General features: G+C 37.6%; 1 protein-coding gene and 1 long non-coding RNA gene across 2 annotated transcripts in view; one reads left to right on the top strand and one right to left on the bottom strand.

Annotated features, from left to right (window-relative positions):
- Nucleotides 1-7653: 7653 nt before the first annotated feature.
- LOC129408935 (uncharacterized) lies at nt 7654-23621 on the bottom strand. Its single transcript, XR_008632185.1, has 4 exons — nt 23540-23621; nt 23079-23158; nt 22187-22378; nt 7654-7857 (listed from the first exon to the last, which is right to left on the bottom strand). It is a non-coding gene; the product is annotated as an uncharacterized LOC129408935 (long non-coding RNA).
- Nucleotides 21364-24458, top strand: part of sh2d3ca (SH2 domain containing 3Ca) — a 63123-nt gene continuing 60028 nt past the window's right edge. The window contains exons 1-3 of the mRNA XM_020940222.2: nt 21364-21503; nt 22158-22412; nt 22855-23329. Coding sequence (XP_020795881.1) covers nt 21485-21503; nt 22158-22412; nt 22855-23329 — 749 coding nt within the window. The 5' untranslated portion in view covers nt 21364-21484. The remainder of the gene's footprint in view (nt 21504-22157; nt 22413-22854; nt 23330-24458) is intronic.

A 24458-nucleotide genomic window follows, 5' to 3' on the forward strand; every position in this document is an offset into this window, starting at 1 on the left:
AGAAAGTTACCTTTCATTTTGAAGTAATATTAAAGTATTCGGAACAAAAAAAAAAAAAAAGCAAAATCATGCACTTGCTTGCACAATTTTCCCTCCGTTACTTTTCCCTCCATTACTATGACCTTTCTTAATAAAAAATCTCATTACTCAAAAAGTAAGAGGTTTTTCAACCTAATCTTGTACCACATGGTAGAAAACTATATTAAGCAAATATTCAAACCAGTTTGTTAAGGATATGTAAGTGAGAACCGCTAGTTATCGCTGTTTGTATTTATTGCCCAAAAAGTGCTGCATATTTCATTCCCTCTGTGACCGACATGAGTTTTTAAATTTTTTGTCAACAACTTGAAAGAATATTGCAGGTTTAACTTTACCCTGTTGGAGTGTTAACTCTTTCCTACATTCTAATACCTTACTTATTTCAATAGTCCCTATAGTTTCTGAATAAGAGCTATTTGAATGTAAAAAATCTGCCCGTTTCCCTCTGTTACTGCTTGACTGGACCCACATGTGTGAATGAAACAAAACACAACTCCATGCGTGTTTTGATGACAAAAACCAGAGTAAAATGAACCCTTTAAGAGTAAAATAGACTAATTTATGCCACTGAAACAATAACCTAAGGGCAGATTTATATCACAAAAACTATTCTAGATATACATAAAGTTAAATAAAAGGTGAGCTGCAATAAATAAACTGTAGAATGAAATGCTTTGGTACTTAGTTTGCATTTGTAATGAGTCATAGAAGTTATTAATTCAGCCTTTTACAGCTCAAATCTTATCATATAGTCAATGAGCAAAGAAAATGTACACACGATAAATACTGACCCCAAAAATATAGATTTCAAATATTGAACAATAAGTCAATAAAGTCATTATCATGACAGGCCTATTTGCTGCATATGCTGCTAAAAAAAAAGTACTCTGTTTTTCAGAATGATAAGATGTTAGGACCATTGTCATAGCAACTAAACAAAATATTATATCTTATGAAAGGTCAATCGTCCCCCCTAATTCAGGTTCAGTGACAACACATTTAATAGCTACCTGGCTATAAACGGTACAAATAGTACATTGTGCGCTAGGAACTCTCCAACCAGGCATAATCCAACTGTTATAAACATTCAGTATTTTATTAGGTCTTGAACTGGGAGCCTTCTGATTCAGGGGCAAGTACTCTATAAGCAAAAATAACACTTCATCACAGTGTTTGATGTAAAAGTACGCAATAAACATGATGTCACTGAATACTTGAGCATGAAAGCCTTAAGTTAGACAAAACACAGAGTACAGAAGCACTCCAGAATACAATAATACATATTTCATGGTTTGGAACAGTGACTTTTAAGTGTCCAGGCCATTTTTCACCTTAATGTTGTTTACCACCATTCCCCTGATGTGGCTCTAAACAGGTTAGTTTGCCAGCACACTGACGCTAGAAGCTATGGCACAGCTAACACAAGACAACTTGCAACACTTCTCTTCAGATCCAACATGGAGGCTTGCCATGGTGTCCTTGGGAGCCAATCAAAACAAACACTATAAGACATCAGTCATATTAGGGCTCTGCGATTCTGGAAAAAAAAAAAGTATTATGATTTGATTTGTAATATGTTTAGAAAATAAGATTCTGTTCAGAGTGCACACAGTAAACAGCATTAATACATGAGAGAAGACTGAAATATGAGCTAATTCAAGATTCTAATTAATTTTAGAACCTAAACTCTGGGTACAACAAATGTTTCTATGATATTTTGGTTTTTGTAAACATAGATTGTATATATAAATGGAGACCCGCTAGCCACCATGTTCCAAATAGGAAGTGTTCATGGGGGTGCTTCTGGTTTCTTCGAATTTCTTCTTTCTTCTCTCTCGCTTTAACTGCTGCTGTGAGCCTTGTAATTCTGGCCTTAAAATGTTTGTATTAACCCGCTCTACATGATCCTGGTGTTTTGATTTCACAATTTTTTCCATCAATAAATTCCTATTCCTAATATGGACCTGGCTCCAAATTCGCTCCTCTAACGGCATTGTGAGCTTCATTTGAGTGGAGCCGAGCATCGTGGGTGACGTCACTCTCTCTTAGTCCACTTCTTTATACAGTCTATGTTTGTAAAGGACATTTTATAACTCAAAATAATTACACTGCAACTCATGTAACACAAAAGTACTTAGGCTACATGAAAAAAAACAATATAGCAAATACTGTCATGATTCAAACACATGACCTATTGATATGTGACAATCAATGAAGAGTCCATTTAGTTAAAAATGGTGAAACTGAATAAGTGCATACATATTTGAGTGTATATCCGGTGATCATATGTACAAAGCTCCGGTCGGGGTGACACAGAGCTGTGGTCCTCTTCCTGTGTGGTCCTAGGCTCTTTCTGCTGTCACTGCAGAAATACGGCACCTTCATTACCTCCCTGCGCTGTGATAAATTTAGAAAATGAGATCTTATTTCATGCTGGTCGATTATCCACACACATACACGGGGATGGGAGGAGCGGCTACAGGTTCATGTACTGTAATAATGGCCATGGTGACAGTTGTCGGTCAGGACAAGGGAGGACTATGTGAACAATGAGGTCAGGAATGGATGTTCAGGAATGTGTGTCTGGAAAACAACAAGTCATATCTAACAGTTAAGAGTGGGAACAGATAAGGAGGATTTTACTGTACAACAAAATGGTAATTTCTCATACACTGGAAATGCTAATTTCTACTCTCTACTGAACTAAAGATAAAAGGTAGCTGTTAACTTGAAAACACATCATGACATCACAAGGTGGATCAGCGCATTTTAAGCTTTGGAAATGTACACAGACTAATAATAAAGGATTACTAAAAATGTGTGAATGAAACAAAACACAACTCTGAGTGTTTTTGATTAGGTAACAACACTGCAGTATAACATGGTTCAAAACTCAGTAAATTTTGTGTAATACAGGACCTTTAAAGTGTCTTCCCAATGATGATGCAGGCTGTTTTATGTTATGCATATGTTTAAATATGATCTACAAATTGCTTTGTTTATTTACATGTAACATATGTTTATCTGGAAACCAAAAACTGGGTTATTATCTGATTCTGGAGTTATCAAATTACTGAAATACAATGTAAACAGTTCCATCTGATGTGTGTAATCTGATTTCTTTCTTATTGTTCACACCCACACCTGTTCACACCAAACAAAAAGAGTTATTACTAAATCCATTTTACTGTCTTACAAATACAACAGCTACTCTAAAAATCCATTATTGAACTGATATGTTACCAGAGAGGCATGTAAACACAATAAAAATCAGATCTAATTGTTGTGTAATCTGATTATTGTAGTTATTTGATTCTGAAGTAAATGACATGTACTCATCAAGAACAGAACACACATAAGACCACAGAACATGTCTCATAAATACAAAGAGCTGACAACACCATGAATATTCCAGTCTGACGTGACGTTATGGTTGGGGTCAAGATCAAAGTTCAGGCTCAGTTCAGAAGCAGTTTGCTGACACTACTGCAAGTGGAAGATGTCTAACTTCTGTCCAGGGTGTAAAGAGATAAACAGTGATCAATACTGGTAGAACAAGTGGTTTACTTATGATGTATTAAGAATAATTCAGGCTTAGTAACTACTTAATTTAGGAGTTAGGGTTGGATTGTACTTAATAAACTTGAATCATTCTTAATTCATAATGAACAAATTGTTTATTAAGTCATTAAATATCATGTTATATTTTATTTGTATTCAAAGTTTTAGCCACTTTCAAAAAATGTTTGTGCATGTGGCTAACAGAGGGATTTAATTTCAAGTTCTTCATCTCCGCTACTACTGCACCACTTCTTCACGTGTGAGAGGCAGTGGCACTAGAAAAAAAGTGTCCTAAACATTATAATTGTTTTTTTGTTACTCCCACCAAGAGCTGCAACTAAATCCATGCTCATTAAACCCCTAATCAATGATCATGTTTATTGATCTTGGGCCCTAAGGAACGTCAGGTCAGGAGGGACAGTCAATGTAACGCAGTGAGATCAATACACTCACACTAATTGGCATGCTGCTCTGGAAACCAACCAGCGAGACACGGAGTGGCCAGAGGTGACTATGGGGGCATCGAGATCAGGGATGAGAACCCAAGTCTTTACCTGTCCCCTTCACCTTTGACCCCTGCTGGATTTGCTGACTTCACACTGCACATATTTATGATGGAAAACAGCAATGTGCCAAATATGGACGTTGCTTCCTCTTCGTTCCACACTGGACAAAGTCCTGAGGCAAAAGCTGTGGCCATGTAAAAAGTGTGCATGTATAAATCAATGCGCTGACCAATCGCTTCACAGTTTATGGGCGGTGCATTCATGGGCAAAAGGAAAAGACATATGAATCACAGGACTAAAAGAGAGGCAGCTGTCAGTGAAGAGGAGAATGTGTGGTTATGAAAAATGATTGTAATAAAAATGTCAAGTCCGGCAACAAGCACATCAAAATGTCCGCCAGCACCAACAGCAGCAGCAGTCGTCTCCCTAACACAATCACTGTGCTGCACACGCTGTTGACACGGCGATAACAGAAGATTCATAATAGACGCTAATTGTTCAGAAATCTTGTCAAAGAAAGAACAGTCAGTTGATTCCCGAAGTTAGTTCCAGTTGGATTTGAAAATTGTTATTGCTTTACTGACACAAAAGAACTTGATAAGACATGGCATGTAGGACAGACAATGGAAGTTAAAATGCAGTTTGTTTTAAAAAGTGTACCATGTAACTTTTTCCTAATGCCGATCTGACAAATGTCTGGATGGAAATGTTATTGCTTTGTCTTGAATGTTCCACAGTATGGCATTAAACTTGAACAAGAAGGCCCCAATTACAGGTCAGATCTGTGGCTATGCAAAAACATCTCCATGGAGACAAGCAGGTAAAGGAAATCCAACACAAAAAGTTGCAGTGTGCCTTTAAAAGTAGCAGTTATAATGAATAAAACACTGGTCTCATTTACTGAGCGTGAACAGTATGGCTGTAATCACTGAAGAAATTTTTGGCTGACTAAAATCCTGCCAATCAGGATTAGTTGACTTAAAAGGTGGTGTGGTAAAAGGCCTCAAAACTAAAACATATCTCTATGTCTCTGAGCACTCACAAGACTACATCTGCACAGGACATGCAAAAAACACCTTTTTATGCAGAAAAAAAGTACTAGGAAACTATAATTTATATAAAGAAAAACTTGTCCCATATAAATCCTTATAATCTGAATGTAATAATTAATCAACTAATACAAAGTAAGACTACATCAACCGATTAATCAATTAAACGACTACATGACTACAACCTTATTGAACACTGTGCAGAATTATAATTGTTGGTGAACAACAATTACTGAAGCATCTTTAAATTTTAAGCAGCACTGTTTGCATCTTTATGGGGGCCATGACGGGAGCAAGTTGGTTCCAGATTATCCTAAAAGTTATAAAAGGTATTTTTAAAAAGATAACAGATGCTGTTAATAAGCCTTTCAAAATATGAGCCATCATATCTCCAGATTATGTGTATGTAGTGTCAGAAATGAAAGGTTTGTTTTCGCTCTCACAACAACATTGAACCAAAATTGCAATGCGGAGTGTGCTCTCCCCTCAGTCACACTTGGGAGGATTTGTCTTCCAACATGTTTCTGTCACACTGCAATGAACACTAAGTGATATAAAAGAGCCCAACAGACTGATATGAGGGCGTTCACCATTATTCACCATTATTCACTATTACTGTACACACTGCAGGCTTCTGACGGCTTCTGGAGGCCAAGGTACTGTAACAAAGACTAGTGACAACAATACTGACAGGTGGGTCTTCATTTCTTAGCCTGACGTGCTACAGATCAGTGGCTGCCTACAAAAACAAATACAAATCAAATCTCTTCATTTCATTCAAATAATAGCAGCTTTAGCAGAGATGATAAAATCGTGCATTTGTGTGTGCACGCCCGTACTGGCTCTAATCCTCTTATACCTGACTGGGGTTTGCATCGTGGATTACCTGCTTTTTGCTGTCTGCCGGCATGTTAAGTGATCAACAGCTTAGGAGTCAAATTAACCAGACAACCGAATTGCACTCAAATTAAAATATTCAAGTGATGTACAACAAATAGATTACATACACAGTATTCAAAGGCTTCTTGAACAGCTTGGATACCTCATTTAATATATTGTATTGCTATGAAATAATGTGCAACTTCTGATGGTATGATAAATGTATATAAAAATGACACTTTTTTTTTTACACATTCTTAAAATAAAAGGGTAAAGATACAATTTTACTCAAGTTATTGTACAGTTAATTCAAAATAATTCTTATCAAGTATAATTTAAACAGTAAGATGAAACAACCATCAAAAATATAGATTATTTTAATGGTCAAATTTTTATATAGCACTTTTCCACCTTCCAGGCACTCAAGGCACTTTATATCACTCACCCATTCACACACACTCATACACCAGTGTACACAGACACTGGGACACACAATGACATCATTCACCTGTGGGAGCTGGAATTGCACTGCTCAACCAATGGTGCTTATGTCGAGAGGGGGATTTGAACCGCCAACCTTTGGATCAGTAGACAAATGCTCGATCAACTGAGCTAGTGTTGCCTGTACGTTTAAAAAGTAGAAAATAGTGTATCTGACTAAATATAGCTCCTATCCATGTCTCAGATTAGTATGAGTGAAACAAACTTTAAAAGTGTATTACTAAAAAGATGAGTAGACAGATCTGAAGGATTTTGCGTAAAGCTGGTTGCTCTTGTGAGTTGAAGTGAGTGACAGAGTGACAGAATGATGCTTGAACATATCTCAGTGGACTCCAGATTGGTCAGTGATAGAACAGACGGTGTGTGGCGGACTGCGAGGAGTCAAGTAAGGAACCATTCAGCTGTTCATTCATGGTGTGTCAAAAACAGTACCTGATCACCACATGGCTCAGGTCTCTCTATACTGCTCCAACACACACACAGACAAGCTGCTTTAATAAGTTACACTTTTGTCTTATTTTTACTTTCATTTTCAGTCTTACAGATAAGTCCACCCATTGTTTTTTCTTTTCAGAGGCTGATGCCTATACTGATTATATAGCTCTGACAATATTCTTGGGCCAATATGTAGGGCAAATTTTGGTAATTTTACCCAATTTATCACATTTGAATTCAGAACAAACTACCATCTTGTTTTGCTACAAACTAGATAAGGGAGCAGTGTAGTCACATTTTTGCAGTACCCTCTTTGAACAAAAGTGTTCAAATAAAGCTTTATACATATATTCTTTATACTGGTTGGGCGATGCAAAAAGCAATTTTTTACTTAATCAAACATCTTTGTAAGTCCCTGTGATGGTTGAATATGCATTTTCATGGTGTTTGAAGCATTCGTCGTCTCTGTTGTCTGCTTGCGGAAAACCAGTCTAGCAATATGGCAGACATGACCTGAAGAGAGTTCTCCTGTGAAATCCTGGCTCTTTTTTGATACTTGACAACATTCTCATTCATTTTTTATATGAGTATACTGCCTTATTTAAAGAAAAGAGAAGAAAAGGAAAAAAAAAAGTTGATATGGTAAAAAGTGAAAAATGTTTTATCTCAAAGGGTGTTTTTTTTTGTCTAGAATGTGGTGTGGCAAAATATATAGATACATTGAATAGCACAAATTCTTACACTGGGCACGCTTGTCTCTTCACAGACCTGATCTCAAACTTTGCCAGGTGGTCATCTGTGTTTCTCCATGGGGTGTATACCATGTGGAACATTCCAGGTAAAGCAATAACATCTCCTTTGAAGTAATCAGGTGATGGGCCCTCCACCTGAAAAATAATATGTAGTGCACCTTTAGGGTTTGTACCATTCTGAAATTGCTTTAAATTAACTTTTATTCAAAGTTGTTGGTAAACATTTGATTTAAAGGACATTTCTACATGCTCAAAGATGCTTTTTATAGAATCACCCCGATAACAGGCTACTACTTTTGCCCAAGCTGCACAGGGATAGACTAGCTCCATTTTCCCCTCCAATCACCCACACTGACTCACTCAGTCAAAGACATCACATTCATATATAAGCAAGAAAGGTGAAGTGTCTGTCCAAGAACACAATAGTATGTACAGATTGGAGCTGGGATTGAACCACTGACTTCTGGGTTGGGTTGAGTATTTAATTTCTCAAAATATATATAACAAAGTTTCAGTTATATATTAGGTTTGATTTGAATGCAGACTAGTAATTATATTGACTTCTATGATTTTGTTTATTTATTAACACAACTTACATCACCAAAGGAAAGAAACATTTTGGTAAAGAGCTGTGCCTGGATGTGTAGGCTGTGCATTCAGCTCTTGTCAGGAAGAATCAGACCTTGGTGCTGTGCTTTGAAAAGCTTTTGTGTTGTAGTTCACAAAGAAAGGTTACAAAGGGGACAGAGGCACGAACAAAGGTTATGTATTTATAATCCCAGCTGCCGACTTTTCAGACTTTTGCTTCTTGTCTACCTCCAGCTCAACATAAAACCATTTTTAGCCACTTTTCTCCCTGTAAGCTCCAGATGTGTGGGGCAGTAACCTTATAGGCTTGAGCAAAAATGGGAGCACTAACCCGTATCTGTCTCTACAAGGCACCGCAAGCCTAGGTGAGAAAAGACTGTAACACTTCATTTTCACCTCACAGCAAGCGGTCAGCTCAGCCAATCGGAGCAGGTCTCTCTAGGAGTGTGCGGCATTCAATGTGAGACTTCATACGTGATCAAACATGTTGGAGATGAGGTCCCTCTGCTGATCCACCATTTTAGAATGACCATCAAATCCAGTCACTTAGTACACTGCACTGTCAGCCATTCTCTTCAAATGATTAAAGGTGCATTGTATAACTTTTCTGATTGCCAAATACTTTTCTCCATGGAGATGTTATCGCTTTGTCTGGAATGTTTCACAGTGTGGCATTCTACCTTTTAGAGACCAAACCAAACCAAGATACAGGCAAAATCTATATAGAGGCAATCTCGCTCACAGTCAAATTGCCTGTTTTTCTAGGTATATTTGTATAAAACCAAATGCAATTTAATAAATGTAAATTAAAACGATTTAAAGTCATACTGTGGAACATTCCAGGCAGAGCAATGACATATTCATAGAAACAAGCAGGTGACAGACCACCAACTGAACTCAATATTGCAGACCAAAGATGAAAATGTACATACAAAATAATAAAAAATGCTTGTTCATAAGTCCCTGTGCATATTGAATAATGAAAACATGACGCTTTGCACTTGACTCCAAGCAAAATGTGTGACCAGCTTTCTAGTGCAGTAAGTGAAGTGTGGAATACAATTAAAATTTGAACAAATCTAAAGCATGCTAAAAACTGAAAAATGGCTGAAAATGTCCACACACAGCCCCAAATCATCCTGGGTGTACAACTACATATTTTGTAATTTGTAGCCATTTTGGACCAAATAGCTTTGCAGGTTTGGTTGTGTTTAACTTTGGGTATGTGCTGTGGAGGTATACCTTTCCTTTTTCCTTGAATGGTCCTTTTCAGTAAATGTCCCTGATGTGTTCCAACATTTGTCTGATCTCCCCTGACTCTGTGCCTTTAACATTTGTGGAGCGGAGCCGTGTGCAGAGATACAGAGAAAGGCCATGTCACAGAGGACAGGCGGCTGCTGTTGTGCCTGTATTTAGAGACTGTCAGTGCATAGATCAGTACATCCCCATAGGCTTTCAAGTGCGCACCCGGACTACAGCTTTTGTACTTAACTTTGTGTATGTGACAAAGATAATCCACTTTGGTCATTTTTCTTGTTCTTTTTCTTCTTGGACTCTGTCTTGTATTCTATTACTAACTAACCAATGTAACTAAACATTTTTAATTGTCTCACTTATTAAGTCACAAAGGACAGGTGTAAGTCAGAGCAGACATAACCAAAACAGAGGTAAAGAAAGAGGAGAGATATTCATTAAACTGCCAGAGCTGAGAATGCTGTGTCTGCCTCAGAGTTGGGCCAAAAGTGCTACATGACTATGTACTACACTATGAACAGAAATTGCTTTACATATCATCAACTAATATACTCTGTTTGAAATTGTGACAAATTCTGAATCATCTGTTGTAATATCATCATCAATATCATGACCTTTAATGAGGTCTGCTGTCAGCTCCCACTCCTCCTGTCTGAAGACTCTCAGTGGCTCTTATGTGGCAAGTTCACAGAAGCCACAATTACAGGGTGAAATGCATTTGAAATAAATAAACAAAAACTATCTACTCAAAACCCTGCTGCAATCTGATCAGACAAGCCACAGAGACAACCCAGTTGAACATAGAAAATTGTCTTTGAAGGGCCAATTACAAGACAATTTATTGGTGCTTGAGAGAAAGAGGATTCATTTGCTCAAGCCTTGTACAGTATGAGCAGCACTTGAGCTGTCAGTGCATCCACACATGAGCAGACACCAAAACTCTCCTAATGAGGAAGTGAAGCGGCACTCACTTCGCCCACTAATCAAATAAGTATGCAAATATGGACAGCACAACAGTTCACAACAAACAGAGGCTGACATTTAGTCCAAGCTCTGCCCCAGAGGCTCCACTGTGAGGCACTTTTTACCTGTACTGGATCATTATACTGTTGACTGCCAGAAAATGTATGAGAGAATTATAGAGTTAGTTTTTGAAAAGTGTTGAAAACTGACTTCACGGGCAACTATGGACTTTTAGTAGAAGAGGTGGCCAATAAAAGCTTATAGATTATATAATAATTAGAAAAAATAAAAAATGCAATGCCATATTTGAAAATATACTTTTTAAAACTTTTATGTTTAATTTCATAGACCATTCATACCCACACACATACACGCACGTTTATTTCTTTTTAATTTGTATATACATATATGTGTGTCTAACTTTTAACAGTAAGTCTTAAGTTAGATACATCCTTAAAAACGCTAAGTAGAACAATTCATTTCTACAAGTAATACTGAAAGCTTATCTTGTTCACACAGACAACTGTCTTCTGCTGCAGGAGACAGCGAGAATGTCAGCAAACCTCCATTCTAAGAATCTGAAATCCTAATCAACAATGATCTTGCCATTTTTAACCAGATCTTATACATACTCAAAACCAACCATTATGACAAAAAGTTACAAATCTGGGGCATGTCATGAATAAAAATCAATTTACGAGCGGCTAGTCTGTAGTTACTCAACACAGCATCATCGTCAATAAGTTCTGTCCTCTCCCTGTTGTCAGGATGACAGCTAACCGCCACGCTTCATGATTCAACCCTGACCTTTTCCACATGCTAATAACTGCTACAGCCATAAGCTGTTTTACATATTCTAATAACACCAATTATAAAATGTCATAGAACACACTCATTGTCATAATCCACACTCTAATGTTCATCCAAACCAACTTTCGTGGATTCTTCTATTCAAGGGCAAAACTACAGCTACATATGGCATGGTGGCTGAGTGGCTGGTGCCCTTCACAGCAAGAAGGTACCGGATTTGATTATCAGGTCGCCTGGTCCTGTGGAGTTTGCATGTTTCTCCTTGTGTCTGGGTGGTTTCCTCTGGGCACTCTGGTTTCTTCCATCAACCCAAAACATGCACAACAGGTAAAATCCTCCAGTGAACGTAGCCCTAACCAAGTCTAGCAATAAGGTCATGGAGGTGGCTCAGCAAGCACTGCACTGCTCTTGAGGAGATGCCCATCAGCAGTAAAGCCTGCAAACCCCTGCAAAGGACAGACTTCCCTATGGGAACAATAAATTAATCCTAACCTTAAAAACCAATTGATGAGTGCATTTGGTACTGAGACAATCCACTTTTTCACAACATTTCTTAGATTTGTTGTGAAATACATTACAAAATGACTAAAATGTTGGATAGTTTCTTTGTTAATGGAAAAAACTGTAATCATGTGGCCAGGAAGTATACAGGAGCAGTAATGGCTGAAATTGCAGAAATATAACGATATAGCCAACACACTGATTAATGAGCAATTCCATCTACTTCATGATTGCATGCAAATTTATGCATACCCCCAACACATGGATTACTATGCATCCCCACATACATGGGGACAAGTTCCATTTATAAGAACAGTATCTACGTCATGTGTCACATACAATCTAATTAAAATACCATTCGAGAACATTATCCTAAATAGATGCAAATACTAAGATGGAGTGGCATATTTAGCTAGCGTTAGATCTTATTTTTCATTTTTTGTACAAGGGAATGATTTTGCCGCAAATGGGGACTCTGTCTTTCTATCAATAGTGGCTCCTCATCTAAACTCCCACCTCTTATTAGATTTCACCCATAAATAATTGATGACTTTGCATCATCCACCCCCCTCCCGTGTCTCTTCCTCTCCGTCACACCCTCTCAGTCAGCTGCATAGAGGACACTCAAGGTTGAACTATGTGCTTTTCCATATGGATTTCACATATGAATCAGATGCAGAATCAAGATCTAAAACAAGGGACAGATGTGAAGGATAAAAGGACAATCAAAAGACTATTCAGTAAAAAACAACTAACAGGTGAAGTTGAATGCTTATCTCTTCATCTTGTTCATAGGACATTTAGTGATTTTAATATGTTTTTAGTAATGATAGAAAATAATGCTTTGGATTTAGTGCTTTACAGTACATTATTCCCTCACTGCACTGCTGCCCTGGGCTTAGCTAACTGAAATAAGGCTGCCAATTTGTTCCATCAGCCCCATCAACCACAACCAATCACTCACACTCACCACATTCATACTAGACAATGTGGGTGAAGTGTCTTGCTTAAGGATACTACAACAGACACCACTGTTTCCGGTGGTTTCCAGTCCAAGTACAAACAAGATCAGGTACTGACAATTATGTACAGTCATGCAAAAATAGACTATTGTAAATTTTGAGTCTGACAAGGGGCAAATAGTTTTGATTTATTTCACAATACAATGTAGAAAGATTTTATAACACAAGCAAAATGCTAAGAGATTTAATGAAATAATTATACTATCAATAAAATATATACTTTTTAGTGTATTTAATATGTAAATATAAAATACCAAAAAAAATCTTTGGTTTAATTTAAATGCTATTAAGAGGCCATTATATTCTTTGTAAGTTCTAGTAAGAATTCATTACACAAAAACATCAAAATACCAACCCAAATACCACAGTGCCTTTCTATTACCAGTCCGCGCACTGTTGTTGTCTTGTTTGCCTTGATAGAGCTCCATTATTTCAGCGAAATGCTCTTTAGTATGGCAGTTGCACAAGCAGTGGGTCAAGGTCTGTGCCAGCTCTGTGCGTGTTGGGAGAATAAGAAAAGATTATTACTAAGCTGCCACTAGTACGCACATGAAATATAGAAGCACAGTGTGCTCTCTGAAGCATAGTGGAAAGCATAGTGGGATATTTAGAACAAAAGTTGTTTCTCATGTGGATAATTAGGCCTAAGTGTAACCTCTAAGGCTGCTTTTATCTGAAACTTTGTGAATATTTCCTTTAATAAGAACCGAGTGCTCAGATGTTGGAAAATGTGGAAAATGATAATGGCTTTAGCTTTGACCATGATCTGGACCCATGTGGGGTTTGGATTAAATGCCATCTTTTTCGTCCAATTATCTGTAGAATGTCAATTAAAGAGGCATGCTTTTTGCAGTAAGTGCAGTAATCTAATGATCAGTGTTGTTGTTGTTTTTCTGGTAAGGGGTTCGTCAGCTGCATGTTTCCATGGAGATGTTATAGCTTACACAGGAATGTTCCACAGTATGAAAGTAAACTTCATATATCTATCTGTCTATCATTTATTTTATCTGCTCAAAATTTGCTCAAAATTGCCTTAAAACACATGCATTGTTAGTGTGATCTGACCTGTAACAAGATACTAATACTTCTTGCTTATCTCCATGGAGATAGACGCGCTTAAAGCCATATGGCTGAACATTTCAGGCAAAACATTTCCATGGTCGTGGCATACCCGCAGCCAGAAAAAGTTACATAGTACACCTTAATCGATCTTGTCTGATTGATGCATGACTAATGTCGCCCCCTAGTGGCAACAAGTCACATCACAAAGTACTAGAACAGTGCTTGGGGAATATTTCCACACATTCTAAAAATATTTTTTCTTTGATGAAAATGTATTTTTTATAGAGCCTTAAGGCCAGAAGAGAATGAGTCAGCATAAATGAATGTCTATTTTGAGCCCAGAGTATATTTCCATAAACAATGAAAAAAAGAAAAGATTTATATAGAGTTCATAAGCCTATCCCAGCTGTGTATTTTGGATAATCTCGATTCAATCACAGTCTATTGCTCTGAGATATTTAGGCGAAGAAATCCTATTCACTGTGCACTTTGGGAAATTTGGTGGTCTCATTACATCAATGTAAGTTTGGCTGATGGGAAAAACAGAATATACATATCCCTCAGGGAAAACTCCACCTACTTACATTGAAACTTCAGCACTAACCACTCTGCCACTGGTGCATATACTGTATATGTTATTAAAGTAAACGCACATATAAATGCACGTACGTATGTATGATTATGAGCGCTCATTCCAGCTCCGTGCAGTCCCCTAGAGGCTAGCGTCTGAAATTACATGTTGGTAAAGCCTAATTTTGCAGCATACTGGTCCTGAATGATGATTGGATACTCCATTATATTCAGCGAGCATCCTATGCAGTAAGTTAGCTGCTGGATTCTAAAGTGCTGTGTTGGATTTCCTCAGGGGTTGGGATAAAGGCAAGGTGACTTATACCAAAATGAGAGTGTGTCTATAATAATCATGTGTGACCTGCAGCACTGTTTGCCACCGTTTCTCTAAATAGAGCGAGGTGCAGTCTACTGGCTGTGGCTGAGAAATCCATCTAACAGGATGCTGTAGAGGGAAAATATTTTACTTCAGACTCGTAGGCAACCCTAGTTTCAAGACAACAGTTCTTCCCTTCACACTAGGCTAAGCACTGACTTTAACACTTTACACTCTTAAACTCTTGTCAACTGACTTGGCAGGTAATGCTATGTTATCCCAAATAAAATGTTGTTTAAAGTATGAAGAGGTGTGAAGAGGAGTTACCTGTTCCATATAATAATGCATTTGTAAATAATACGCTAATAATAATAAACAAGTATCAACTTCTTAGATTTATAAATGTTGTAATTTAATGTAATGTAAAATAATGTAATGTTGTATCTTTGTATTTTTTAAACTTTGGAGATAGTGACTTTCATTTAAAGATAAGGGAACTTTTCTATGTCCTACAAAAGGGAAATTTCAACCACTAAGTACAAGAACAGCAGCAGAAGACTAAGAAATGTTGTGACATATACAAAATCATATGGGCCTATTAAACTCATGTACATGTAATTTACTTTCTTATAGGTACATTAGTTATGTCTGTGTAATCTAGTTAACGATTAGCAATTATTCTGGTATCAATCCAGCCCTAAATTTCAGGGGTGAACATTCTCTCCCATGTAATACAACCGTACATAAACCATGGATTCACTAGTGACTTTTTGTACTTTCTTTATGCCCTGCCCTGTCCTCTTTTCATCCTCTCCTTGCTCCATTTACCAGACTAACACCTCAGTACTTTTCCACCTTGTTTAACTTTGCTGTCCGATACACACCTGTTAGGGAGACCTGCACTGCCTTGTTCTTTTATGCACCTGCCTCCAAGCTGTTACCACCTTTCATCAATTCCTTAAACTAATGGACCCTGCCTCTCTGAGCCTGTATTTGGGCTGCATTTTCCCATTTGGCTGCTGTGGCTGTAATGGATCATGTAGTAAAAATATATTTATGTTACATTTAGACTTGTATTTTACTGCTCATTATTTTGAGGTGTTACTCTGAGATGCACAGGGATGAGATGAGTCACCTACACAGTATACAGGCACACAAGACTATCACATATGCTATTAATGTGCTTGACCTTCAGTAAAAGACACAGATAGAAAAACATTGCAGTGTGACTGACTGTGTGTAATGACTAAAGAAGGCCTTGAGCTGTATCTGTTGTTCATCATCAAAGAATGCTAATATTTATGGTAATATTTCTCAGCTATATAGGTCAATGATGCAAAAGTCAACACATTTCATAGCTATGTGAAGCTCTTCTATAAATCTGCACTATTGGCCCCTCCAACCCTCAGTGACTCACCCACAAACCACATTCATAGTAGACAACGTGGGTGAAGTCTCTCTCCTAACAATACAATACAGACAGTATCCCCATCCTAGTACTAACCAGGCCCATCACTGCTTAGCTTCTGAGATCAGACAAGATTGGCCATTCTCAAAGTATGACCAATGAATGAGAAATGAATACCGTATGAACCTATAATTTGCAGGTGTGGAAAAATGTCTCATTTTTACAGCTTGATAAGTTTTTGCCTGTGGAGAAGGTTAAATCATTTACATCAATCACTAATACTAACTACTTTATTGTAGTTCAAGTTTTATTTACAAAACAACATTATCATTCTAATCATATTTTCTGTCACAAAATAGCACACATCAACATTTGTTACTGTGACAAGCCAAGTCAATCATTTGTTAAATAATTTATGTGATTGTTAGAGTATAACCTGATTTAATGTAAAATGCAATCCACGTTCATACACATCTAAAAAGATATACTTCAACATAACTTATAGCTCCTACAACGTTTAAATCAAGGCTTTCTGCTGTACGTGTTGAAATTTAAAACAACATTTGTCTTTTTTATTGCTCTCTTATGAGTTTTTTTTTTTTTTTATCACAATGACTTTATCACTTTTGAGTTATACCTGGGCACTCCATAGCTTTGGGGAGTACACAATATAGATGCTAGCTCACCACACACACACAGATGAGGGCAGCAGCTCCACAGAGAGTAGACGGAGCACACATGTTTGGGCTAATGACCCATACATAAGTCCTTGCTCTGATAATGAGACTCCAATTAATTGAATTGAATGGCTTCTCTGATCCTTTAATAAACTTGTCTTATAAATACAGACTGTCAGATGAGTCGTGCATGATGAGTCTATGGCGCCCTCTACTGTAAGCCCCAGAAGAGGATGCTTTTGTACTGTTTGGTAGTGGATATTTTCCAGTTGCATTATAGAAGCCCAGAAGTTTGTAATTGTTATAGTAAGGAACACATTAATGGCTAGACGCTGAAAAAAAGACAACTGACTTGGCTTGAAAAAGAGCGAGATTGGCATGGGTACAGAGACAGGGCTCAGCCAAACCTGTATGTAATGTGTTTAATTGTAATTTTCACATTTACCAAAACATCACAAAAAAACAAAACAAAAAAACACACACTCACCTTTACAATCACACTGACAACCAGCATGGCTTTAATAAATCAGCATTTTACCTCCTACTTGTTATGACAGATAGAGGCCACATCACTACAAAATGACAGGGCTAGATGACAAGACAATCTGATCTCAGTCACAGTGACCTTTCTCTCAGCTCTCACAATTTACAATCACCACTGTTTGTGTTCTCAGCCTTATTGGACACCACACAACAAATGAAAAAGGAAAAAAGATGTAGGCTGCTTAAAGGACAGAGGGACCACTATAAGGGTACACATCATAAAATAGTAGCTATAAATAAAGCAGGCCAAAGCATCAGGGAGGAAACATATAGGAGGTAAATGTTACAGTAGCAGTGCCCCGTCCTACACATGACCCTGTCTCTAGAGGAGAAACACATGAAGTATGAGGCCAATTGAATTTGCCAACTTTCTGGGTATAGAGTTTTAGCTCTTTTGTCCTATAGAGATGTATACATACATCACATACATTTGGCAGAAATTGGATATATTACCATATGAAAGCTTTATTGTGGACTTGTAGGTTGTACAGTATATTGAAAGGTAAACTCTTCGTCCTAAAGTGCATTATGCTGTATGTATGACGCTAGTTTGTCACTGTCTTCAATACATGATGTTCTGTTTTTATTAAGTAAAAAATAATAATTCATCCAAATGATTTATTTTAGATCAATGTAATATAACTCAAGAAACAAAGGTGACATAATATATTTTTGTAAATAGGTTTAACATTTTATTTTTAGTGAAGTTCAAAGGTCCTTTTCTATTATTGCAATGATAATAGTTGGGTTACCAAGCTATAACAGTTACTAGTTGTCCTCATGTATAAATAGTCCATATGGTTTGATGTAAAAGCTCTGAAGAATGCAAAAGAAAGCTCATTACGTTGTTAGAAGATGGTGAGATTTTTTTTGGTAAGAGTTTTGTTCTTTGCACTCCTTTTTGGGCAAAAGTCATACCTATGACATACGCATTTATGTCAACATGGATGTTCTATTATGTTCCATTATAAAAGAAAGTCAAATGTTTTTTTTTTTAATAATTAAAAGTTTAACTTTTCACATTTTAGAACTGTTTCTTTTCTATGTGGACTCAGGTGTGCTCTATCCTGTACAATGGCAAATAAAGCAAACCTAAAACTGACAGATAAATATTCATCACTGCAGTTATAAAGATAGAAACACACCACTTGCTCCAGTTATGCTCTCAAGAGATCTACTACAGCATTCTACAAGTCTACAAGGACATATACACAGGCTTACATGGGTACATCAGTACCGTGAATTGGTCATAGTGGATCAACGAGCATGAAAGGTAACAAAAACATCCCATTAATCATTAGTCTGTTCACTTTTGGGGCTAGAGGGTTGGGAATAAATTCAGACTAATCAAAAGATTACAATAACAATACGAGCCAACCTCACACCCATACATAAAAAATGTAGTTGGATAGACTAAATGCAATCCAAAGTACACAAAAGTATGCAAAGTAATCAAAACTTTAATCCACAATGTCAGTCAAAACATGTACTTTCTACTAGTATTTAGTATGGTGTGAAAATTTCCTTCTCCCACAGCCAATGGCCTCGGGTCAAAGCCACCAATATTTGTCATTGTGTGAAGCTGGCACACCGCTGAATTATTAAAAGGCTTGTTTTTCATCAAGGTGAAATAACACACACAGCATCCCAGTGGCTATGGCAACTAATAACATGATGAAAACCTGGACAGAGGAAACACAGAATCCAGATAAGAAAGCATGTATTTCGTCCACATTTTTGATTGCCCTGTAATTACAGTCAATACAGAAGTGGTCCACTGATTGGTGTGGTGGTAATATGCTATTGTGAGAACCAATGAGCCTGCATGCTGCTGCTAATAGGGCCACAATTGTAAAGTAACTGTGGAATGTCAATATTAGTAATGGCTATTTAATGGGAAAGGGCTCGAGCAATTTATCAACAATTCAGTAGATAAAGCAGGCTTGAAAAGAACAGCCATGTACAGGGAATAATGGGAATGAGATAAGAGGGTGGGGAATCACTATGTAGAACTAAAGCTCAGTCCATCAAATACAAACACTAAGGGAAGAATGCTTTATGGTAGTTAAATAGTTAATATTTAATTGTTGCATGCAAGTTGTAGTTGTAGTAGTAGTGGCATCTTGCAGAGTAGTGGTAGCATTAGTACTGTATTTTTACTTCTAAATGTTCTGAAGGTAAGGTTTACTTAGATATGCCCTAAGCTACTTCTTTCTGGCGGAGTATCAGCCATTATAGCTTCTCCTTGAATGACTCACAGTATGGGATTAAACTATATCTATGTAGACAAGCAGGTGGTGCCTCCAGGCCAAGTCACAGGCCAGATCCGTTGAGAGGCGACCCTGCTCACGGTGAGAATTTACGTTTCTATATTTTTCTTTTCTATATTTTTTTTAAACACCTATAAAAGAAAGATTAGAAAGATAGGTTTAATGCCATACTGTGGAACATTCCAAAGCCATAATATGTTAATGGAGACATACAGAGAAGTTACACAGTGAACCTTTAATTTAAGTGGCATATCTGAACGTCACTGCATTTTAAAGGATTAAGCTAAAGTAAGTATGTCATCTCTTTTTAGTACTTCACCTTATGCGGGTGTTAATTTCAGAAGTCGTGTAAGTGGTGTGTGAACAGGAAGGAACTAGTCATCTTCGCAAAAGCACACCCAAAACTCTGTAGGAAGTGAAAACCTGTGAAAAACATCTATCTAGTGTTGAAAACTCCTCTATTTTAAGCATTGTTATGATATGAAGGTGAACCTGTGTAATGTTCACCAACAGAGGTAAATGGACATCAGCAGTACATGATACAAGAGTGACTCACACAGATCAGCTACAGTATATGGAAATGATTGGTGGGTATTGTCAAAACACACATTTGTGCACATTAGTATTCTGTGTCACTGTGACAGATACAGCTCTTTCTAGCTAATCTCATTTACATGGACAGTTAACTGCACATCTAGCAAACATCTGACCCTAAACACAAAGCTGCATCATTCAGACTAACATTTACATGCATTATCATTATTTCAACATGCATGCTCGCATACCATTAAAAAGTGGACAGAAATAAATCTGGGTTTTGATTAGTCAATAACTTGCAAATAATACATGGAAATAAGTACAGTATAATGGGAAAGGGGAACTGAATATGTAACTTAGATTAGATAGATGCTAAAAATCTCTTTCTCATGCAGACTGCTTTGGAAATAAATGGTGGACAAAACAGTGTCATCTACTGATTTATTACTATTGCCATAATTAAAGACAAACTAAAAGACATTTTCAATAATAACTCAGAGTTGAAAAACACTGGCTTTGAAAAACTGAATAGGCAACTTGAATCAGTGACATCTTATAAAATGTGACTGACTATGTTTTCTACAGTATAATAGCATCATTGGAATAAACAATCACAGGGCAAAAAAGTAACCTGCCCTATATATTAACATAATTTCAAACATTTAGAGGTACACTGTGTAACTTTTCTGTGTGTCTCCATGGAAATGTGGTTTTGCCTGGACTGCTCCACAGTATAGCCCTCAACTTATCTATCTCCATGGAAACAAGTCAAATCTGTGGAGAGTACAGTAAAAATGCAAGAAATGCAAGTTAGACTGTGTAACACTTCTGTCAAAGCAATAAAATCACTATGGAGACAAACGTGACAGTCCCTCCACCAAAAAGTTTACATACTGCACTGTCAAAAATAGAAGTATTAACATTGATGGGAAACACAGCCATATTAAGCCTGCGCTCCTCTTGGTGTTTGTGTTAACCTAAACATGGCACCCTGACTTCCTCTATAGTGAGAATTTGTTGAACACTGACAGCTCTTGTCGTCTCATCTTTTCATTTCCTGTTAGCGACGCTCATCTCATCAGTGACAGGAAGTGGCGTGGCCCAGCTGTAGCCCCTCTCCATCTCTCACTTCTGTCAAACTTCAGTGTACTAACTAGTGTGTGTCACTGCACCTCATGCTTTGTTTGCTACAGACAAAACATCTTCTCTGGTCTTATTTTAGCTCACACTGAAGTTACAACATGAGTCTGCGCAAGTTCAGTGAGTATTTATTGTGATTATGTTTGTATTATGTGTATGAAGTACCAGGGCAAACATGAGCTAGGATTTATTGCAGTGCTACCACCTCCGTTTACTGCTAATTTCAATGACTGTCAAAGACTAATGCTACTACTGCTAATTCACAACCATCTGCCACTCTTAAAGAGAATTAAGCATGGAAATACAAGTTTGCCAACAAATTTAAAAAGGACATATATTCTCTCCATGTTTTCAACAAGGCAGTAACAATGTGGTATTTTTTTCTTCAGTAAATTTTCCAAAAAATAAGGTACTACCTGCAGGAGCAAAAATGTTTTTCAATATTATTCAACAATTTCAAAGTGAAAAGTTACACATTTTTAGGTTCTTTAATATTAACGTGTTGGGAAAATACTTTGGAAATTTTAGTATTTCAGAGTTACTAAAGAGTTTAAGTTACATAGTACTAACATTATTAACATTATTAACAGCATTAGAATGTATTTTGTAACATATTTGTTTCGTGGTAAAATGTATTTATTTTGAATACTTAAACACATTGAGCTGCATCCTAATATAGAGTAAAAATACAAAAGAATTAAAAGAACATCATGTTTGTTTCACTGTTTGTTATGCATTTATTTATCACTATTTAACACTGTCCTTTGTCTTAAGCATTAAAATGGTTCGGGAGCCTCACCAACCTGTCATTCCGCCGCTCCACTGACAAGTCTGAGCCAGAGTCTGGAGGAGGCAGTGTGTCCTTTGATGGAGACAAAGCAGGACTGGACACAGTGCGGGAGTCCACGGCGGACGACCTGGAGGCCATGCGTCCTCGAACAGCCAGCTATGTGAGGTCCAGTGAGGGCTACAGTCATGTAGGCACACTGCCGCGACTGCTCAGGAAGAAGAGGGTCAAGAGCAATAAAGGTCAGAAAACACAGGCACCCAAACCCATTTAAACTTGTATGCAAGAACAATATATCCTATGAAAAAACTTTTCAACCATATTACATTTGCTTTTTATATTGCAAATACATGTACATTTCAGCAATAGAGATTTAGTCATGTCTAATTGTCCATGATATGGTTGGGGTTTTGGAATTGAGAGGTCTACAGCCAGTCCTCTGTCAGGATAAGCATGTGTTTTTGATCGGACTTCAAACTCTGGAGGGATTCTTTTATTATTTTTTGGGTTACACTACGCTAAAACTATGTATGGTTTATGTTCATGAGATCAGTACTAAAAGCCATTATAATGCTTGTTTTGGAGAAGATCAAATCGAAAATCAAGATAAAATATATATCCTGATATTTTTTTCCCCATATCATCCAATCCTACTTAAAATTTTTACCCTTGTCTAATCCCCAGAGTGCCCCAGCAGCAGTAAGAAGGCTAAAGACAAGTACAGCCTTGGCAGAAGTCAAAGCCAGCGCCATGATCAAGAGCACTGCCACGAAAAGATAAGGGACAGTCCCACCACAGAGACCACACCAGAGGAGGGGACACCTGGAGCTGACCCTGGAGCCAATTCTCCACCAGATCCAAGTCCAACCACTCCAAATGAAGATACAGGACAAAATAGTGCCACAGACCTCCAACAAGACTCCCCTGAATCTGTATCTGAGAAGTTGTCTCCCCCTAGTGGCTCCAGCGCTGACGTACAAACAGACACCTGCAAAACAACAAATCATGAAAAGCGAGAAGAAATAGATTTTGAAGAGAAAACATCACCTGGATCGTGTAGCTTAGTTGTATCTGTCATCAGTGAAGAAGACAAGGAGCACAAGCCCGACATCGTATGTGACCAAACGAAACAATCACCAGAAAGGGAAAAGGACGCGAGGTAGGCTATTCATAAAACGCTTAAAAGTTAATATTTAGGACAAAAGATATAAAGTAACTTAACACACGCGGTCACTCGGCATATGAAGCAATAGAACTAAACCACGCCACATCCTGTAGTCAAACCAGAAGCTGTACGCACTAGCCAGTCAAATGAAAGTGTTAGCCTACAGTGCAAATAGTTGGCTATAAAAATGCTTGTGGCACTTACATTTAAAAGTCATTCAAAACTCAATTTAACTTATTTCTGGACATCCTTGGATGACATGTGCAACTCAAATTCTCCGGAAGTGATCAAACCAGGGACAAAAGGTTAATGGGTCAATACCTTTAAGTACAAACAGGGGGGGCTCTTATGCGGCTTGTCGCGCTCAAAGGTTTTGAGTGTACCTAGTTTGTGCGGACTTCGGTCATCGTTTGGTTTTCTTTCGTAGGGACGCAAGGTGAGATGGTTTATTTAAATGATTTTCCATTATTTAGTGTTATTTATTAAGTGCTTTAGAGGATTTAAATTTCTTGAACAGTTTTTGTTGTCTTTTTAATGTTTTATATCGATTAGTGTGGTCGTGGGCATCTTACAGTCTTGGACGTATTTTATCCTTTTTTTTTAAGTGCCTTCAATTTCTGTTCTTTGTTGAATTTTTTTGTCATTTCCCACGACATGCCCAGCCTCATCACAGCGTAGCCATATCGCGTTACATTGGGATTTTCACCATGTGCGTAAAGCGCAGTTGAAAGCTGTAGAAAAGCTGGCACCAGGGGCGTGCGTGTTGGAGCGTGCATCCGCGCATTAGTTCAGCATAGGGACCGTGGGAATAGTGCTCTGTGGTGTACAGTCAGCCCGGTATGGGACATCAAAGAGACCCTTTCTTCCGTCTGTGCTGCCCTAAATCATGGACTCTGTCTAGGCATCTCTGTGACCAACTGTCCTTATCTAGCTCTGCTTTGTCCCAGCCAGAAGTGGAGCTTTTTGAGGAAAAAGTGTTAATGTATCCGTCCCCTGCTTGTCTCCATGAAGGTGTTATTGCTTTGCCTGGAGTGTTCAACAGTATGGCATTTAACTGGCGAGGTGACTCCTCTCATGTTACAATTAAAACAAGCTAGAAGTATCATACAGTTGAAATTTACAG

Source organism: Boleophthalmus pectinirostris, unplaced genomic scaffold (assembly GCF_026225935.1).
Source record: "Boleophthalmus pectinirostris isolate CB_2022bp ecotype Guang Dong unplaced genomic scaffold, ASM2622593v1 HiC_scaffold_18, whole genome shotgun sequence".
NCBI classification, from domain to species: domain Eukaryota; kingdom Metazoa; phylum Chordata; class Actinopteri; order Gobiiformes; family Gobiidae; genus Boleophthalmus; species Boleophthalmus pectinirostris.